The sequence below is a fragment of the Triturus cristatus genome, chromosome 3_2 (genome assembly GCF_964204655.1).
Source record: "Triturus cristatus chromosome 3_2, aTriCri1.1, whole genome shotgun sequence".
NCBI lineage: Eukaryota > Metazoa > Chordata > Amphibia > Caudata > Salamandridae > Triturus > Triturus cristatus.
The window spans coordinates 1,221,292,656-1,221,298,655 of record NC_140584.1 but is presented as its reverse complement, the minus strand read 5'-3'; the positions used below and the strand labels follow the sequence as shown (position 1 = coordinate 1,221,298,655).

Below are 6,000 nucleotides of genomic sequence, written 5' to 3'. Positions count from 1 at the left end.
TTAGGTAAATATAGACTGGGATGGAGCCAGAAGGCTAGACGCATGCCTCTTTTTTTTAATATATGGCAAAGAATGAAGTTGATAATAATTCCTGGAACCCACAGACCCACACTGAGTGACTATTGAAAACCAGGGAAAGTCTGGTACCCTTGCCTAAGTATTTTCAAAGATTGGAACCATAAAGCAGTACTCAAAAATACAGAAGCCAGCATTCATCAAACAAATACTTAAATAGGGAAATATTTAATTTAATTTAATTTAATTTAATTCACCAACATAACCCCCCCGGTTAATTAACACTGCCTTTGAAGGTACTGATCGAGGAAGTGGTGTTGAGTTGTTGGACTGACCACTCTCTGTCTCTGCTCAGTCTCTGAGCAGACTGAGAACAACACAGTCAGTTTATTTGGTGTCCTCTGTGATGTAAACATAACCAGGTACCACATGCAGCACCTGCAGAGACCGTCACAGCATCTTTGAAGTGTGAAGTCTTCCAGGGCAGCCCCTGAAAATGTTCCAAATACATTTTATGAAATTAGATCTGAGGGGTGATGCCCAGAGCAGCAGTGAGGGTAGGTCTTCTGATGCCAGGACTCATGGTCATTCATGTTGGAGGCAAGTAGCAGCTCTGTGGGAGCTGTGCACAGCACAAGAAGTCCACCCTTCAACTGGGAGCTGTATCAGATGATGAGGAGTCTGAGGCAGGATGGTGGCAGCCACAGGAGGGATCACCTCAAGTCTATGGAGAGGGCTTTCGATACTTGGTTGTAAGAGCTGAGGGCTGAAGAGGAAGCAGGTCCTGTGTTGGTGAAACACACATTTCACGGTTCATAAAAAAGAATGCCATAAAGCAGATTGTTTCAAAATAAAACTGAAATAAAAGCAACGCCCCCACCCACCTTCATAAGAGATTCCATGGAGATCTTGATCTCAGCCGCATTTAACTAAACTATTTCTTAAACAACTTTGCAACTACTTTGGTAAGAAGAGGTGAAACAAATTGTGTTGCAGCAGCTGCAGTGACCTCCCTAACTACAATTCCAAGGTGTTCTCCTGACACAGGGCTCCCCACAGTCTCCCCCCTCGAAGACTCTGCAGGCGAGCGGTCTTGAGCGGCAGACGCAGCCTGACCACCAGTGGGGGTTAGGTGCATCTCCTCCATCCCCACCAGTTGTTTCCCAAGTTCCATTTGTTTCTCCTTTATTGTTCTTTTAAATGATTTTTGTCCTTCATGGAACATTTGTCTGAAATCCATCTCACTCTCACGTGGGGAGAATATCCGAATCTCTCCGTCCTGTTCCCGCATTGTCTCCTCGGCTTCATGATGCACGACAGTGGTGTTGACTCCTCCTCCATTCCTTTCATCTGAAAATAAAAAAGATTCAATATTTATACAGTGAAATTTAAGGATACATGTAGCATTTCCCTAATTCTCTGCTAATGAAAAACACTTTGAGTCAGATTTACTGACACCTTGCACTGCCCTTGAGTCTCACAAGGCAACACAAGGGCTTAAGTTGGATTTAATAAGCAATGCAAAGTCACCTTCTGTGGCTTGGAAACTGGTAACGCAAAGTAGCACAAATGACTTCCTTGTGCTGCTCTGCATAGAGAATCGTTTCCATGCATCCACTCATGGATTCTGATGCAACCCCAGATTTACTAAGGCAAGTAAAACTTGGGGTTGCGTCAAAATGGTCCTCTACTCAACAGAGGCGTAACAATGAGAAATATCTTTATTTTGCCTCTTTCTGTCCTCTTTCTAAGTGTGCTGCCCTCTGCAGCAGACATAGACAGAGGACAATGTCTCTAAGGGTTGTTTTTGTGCAGGAAGGTGCCCCTTCCTTCACCAAAGCAGTCTTGCCTGTGATGCAGGCCCCTTGCACCATGGCTCAAGGATGCACCAGCGCAATGAGAGAGTAGGAACACATCATATCTTAGGATATATGGAACATTCCCGCTCGCTCCCTGTCGTGCAGTGCAGAACAGCGTATCGGCTTGCTGCGTTGATCTTACTATATATGGAACATTCCTGCTCGCTCCCTGTCGTGCAGTGCAGAACAGCGTATTGTCGTGCTGCGTTGATCTTACTATATATGGAACATTCCTGCTCGCTCCCTGTCATGTAGTGCAGAACAGCGTATCGTCGTGCTGCGTTGATCTTACTATATATGGAAAATTCCCGCTCGCTCCCTGTCGTGCAGTGCAGAACAGCGTATCGTCGTGCTGCGTTGATCTTACTATATATGAAACATTCCTGCTCGCTCCCTGTCGTGCAGTGCAGAACAGCGTATCGTCTTGCTGCGTTGATCTTACTATATATGGAACATTCCCGCTCGCTCCCTGTCGTGCAGTGCAGAACAGCGTATCGTCGTGCTGCGTTGATCTTACTATATATGGAACATTCCCGCTCGCTCCCTGTCGTGCAGTGCAGAACAGCGTATCGTCGTGCTGCGTTGATCTTACTGTATATTGAACATTCCCGCTCGCTCCCTGTCGTGCAGTGCAGAACAGCGTATCATCGTGCTGCGTTGATCTTACTATATATGGAACATTCCTGCTCGCTCCCTGTCGTGCAGTGCAGAACAGCATATCGTCGTGCTGCATTGATCTTACTATATATGGAACATTCCCGCTCGCTCCCTGTCGTGCAGTGCAGAACAGCATATCGTCGTGCAGCGTTGATCTTACTATATATGGAACATTCCCGCTCGCTTCCTGCCGTGCAGTGCAGAACAGCGTATCGTCGTGCAGCGTTGATCTTACTATATATGGAACATTCCCGCTCGCTCCCTGTCGTGCAGTGCAGAACAGCGTATCGTCGTGCAGCGTTGATCTTACTATATATGGAACATTCCCGCTCGCTCCCTGTCGTGCAGTGCAGAACAGCGTATCGTCGTGCTGCGTTGATCTTACTATATATGGAACATTCCCGCTCGCTCCCTGTCGTGCAGTGCAGAACAGCGTATCGTCGTGCTGCGTTGATCTTACTGTATATGGAACATTCCCGCTCGCTCCCTGTCGTGCAGTGCAGAACAGCGTATCATCGTGCTGCGTTGATCTTACTATATATGGAACATTCCTGCTCGCTCCCTGTCGTGCAGTGCAGAACAGCATATCGTCGTGCTGCATTGATCTTACTATATATGGAACATTCCCGCTCGCTCCCTGTCGTGCAGTGCAGAACAGCATATCGTCGTGCAGCGTTGATCTTACTATATATGGAACATTCCCGCTCGCTTCCTGCCGTGCAGTGCAGAACAGCGTATCGTCGTGCAGCGTTGATCTTACTATATATGGAACATTCCCGCTCGCTCCCTGTCGTGCAGTGCAGAACAGCGTATCGTCGTGCAGCGTTGATCTTACTATATATGGAACATTCCCGCTCGCTTCCTGCCGTGCAGTGCAGAACAGCGTATCGCCGTGCAGCGTTGATCTTACTATATATGGAACATTCCCGCTCGCTCCCTGTCATGCAGTGCAGAACAGCATATCGTCGTGTTGCATTGTGTGACAATTTGATAAATCTGGCCCTAGGTGTTGGGGCCAAGAGGGATTGGAATCTCTTATAAAGCACCTTTGTGAGGCTGCATGGACGTGGGCCTTTGTTTGGTGGCACGCTCTTTATGACGCGCTCCACCTCCTTTACAGTTATTCCTTTGCCTGAGTTTTCTTTCGCCCTTTGTAGTCTGTTTGGTAGGTTCAATGGTTCCACATATTCAGTTACTATTTGTTAAATCTTTGTTTCAGCCAATTGTGGCCATAAAAGATCTCCTTAAACTCACAGCTTAATATATTCGTAATACACGCAGGTAAGGTGCAAAGGACAACTGTGTGACAAGCTGCAATTCAAGGAACAGTATAGAACATTTACATTAGCAGCAATGGTTTGAAAAAGAATATAGAATGAATAGAGTGAGGCGGGAGCAGAACTCGCCCATTAGTAGACACAACTCAATCCATCTTGTTACAAATCGCAAAATAAAAACAAAATCTAGTCTTGCATGTCTAAGTTAGAACTCTTTCTTAACTTCCTTAAGCATGTTAAAATGTGTCAAAATGATAATATTAATTGCAATCCTTTAATGTCATCTTAAGGCCCCATTACACCTCACAGAACTCGTGTCTTATCCTCCAGCCTTAGCGCGCGTCTTTTTGCCACATCAGACATTTACAAATCAGTATTGTCTGTTGTTAAAATCCGAAGGCATTTACAAAGTTCATCACCCCCAACTTTCTGCAGACAGGGATCAAGCAAGAGTTCCTGATATCAGCAAACACTGGGCAAAAGAACATAAAGGGGCAGATTTACAAGCCCCTTGCACCTCTTTTGCGTCAGTTTTCTCATGTTAAAAGTGGCACAAAAGTGGCGCAAGTGGCTTGTAAATCTGCCCCAAAGTGCGCATCTGTTTCAAGAGGGGAAGCAAACATTGGGCATTTTAGAGACATTCACAACTGAGCGCTCCACCTGCTCGTAAACGTGTTCACAGGTAGAATATTATATCGAAACTTCACATATGAGGCTCTTGCCTTGGGTGACTAAATCTTATCAAGAAACTCTTCGAAAAGCGGTGAAGATTTTCCATCAAGGAATGTTTCTGTCAGACCGCCTAAAGAAGGCTTCAGATAACACTTCTTGTTTCCAAATACCCAATATTTGGTGTTCGATTGATCAACTTTACTACTTAGGTAAGTTATCTAGAGCTCGCTCACGTCAACACTAATGAACCAGGTCTTGATTCATTTGCGACAGCGTATTCTACCACCAACCTCTAGAGGGCAGATTTGGAAAGCCCCTTGCGCCGCCAGTGCGTCACTTTTTGTGACGTACTGGTGGCGTATTTCACTGCTCCATGTTTACAAGGACTGGGAAAGCCACCCTGCGTGGCTTTTTCTGTTCTTGTGAATATGACCCCTTTACAGGCAGCACTTTGCGTGAAAGGGGCGTTCCATGGGTGCTGTTGTGAGTGTTCCCACGCAACACCCATGGAACCTGACACATTTCCAGATTTACTCGGCCACCGCTTGGGGTTTGAGGTTGCAATGATTTGTTGCACCAAATCTATTCTTAACCCTTTCGCTGCGGCGGGAATTCCGCCGCAGCGCTGGGGGGTGCGGGGGGGCAGCGCGGTGGCGCTGTGCTCATGACGGAGCCGCTCCGTCATGAGCCACGGTTGAGCTGTGCTCATGACGGAACGGTTCCGTCATGACTCCGCCCATTTGCGTTGTCCCCCCGCACAGGCGGGGAAACAGCGCCGCATAAGCGGAGCGGACGCCAACGGCCGTGACATGACGGAACCGTTCCGTCATGAGCACAGCTCAACCGTGGCTCATGACGGAGTGGCTCTGTCATGAGCGGGGAAGGGGTTAATGGGACCAAAGGGGCGTTTGTGTGAGGCCAGTAAGAGATCGGATAAACCTGTTCTCCATTGTTGTCAACTGCGATGCATTGCCAAAGCCTAAAACCCCAGAACCACAAAGAGATGCGCTCACTGCTTTTGCCCGGTAGATCTCCAATGCTGGCGATAGGGGGCGCTAGGTAGAAGATTTCAATGCTCTGAATGCAGTCCCAGCCTGGGTGGTAGAATCGCCTTACTTTTCATGGTCTGCGCTGACCACGATAGAGTGTTTGTCAGTTGAACCCCGGTAATCGAACTCTTTCACTCCCTCTAAAGGGACATCATGCATGCATATTGTTCTCTCTGAAGGACCTGGGTGGAATAAAATCCATGAACTTTGTTTAATTCATATTTATTTCTAGCCTGTACGAGTCACAGAAACTAGACAAGTTTCTTAGCAGAGTTTGCAGTCTGCCCGGCATTTATGGCAGTAAGAGGGTATCGTTGGCAAAAAGAAGTGCCAGGATTATCTCCCCTGCCAGATTGGGGGAGACGTTGTCACCATTGTACAGATGCTCAATTATCCCATTGATATAAAGAGTGAACACGTTTGGTGCCGAAACACAACCTTGGCCAGCGCCCTCTCCGTCAAGTCTCCTCT

At 47.1% G+C, this 6,000-nt stretch overlaps 1 protein-coding gene across 3 annotated transcripts in view; it reads right to left on the bottom strand.

Moving 5' to 3' along the window:
• Window positions 1-223: 223 nt before the first annotated feature.
• Window positions 224-6,000, bottom strand: part of LOC146859506 (tripartite motif-containing protein 10-like) — a 357,986-nt gene continuing 352,209 nt past the window's right edge. For all 3 annotated transcript variants that reach the window (XM_085650217.1, XM_085650216.1, XM_085650218.1), the window contains one exon: window positions 224-1,365. In XM_085650217.1, coding sequence (XP_085506343.1) covers window positions 950-1,365 — 416 coding nt within the window. In that variant the 3' untranslated portion in view covers window positions 224-949. The remainder of the gene's footprint in view (window positions 1,366-6,000) is intronic.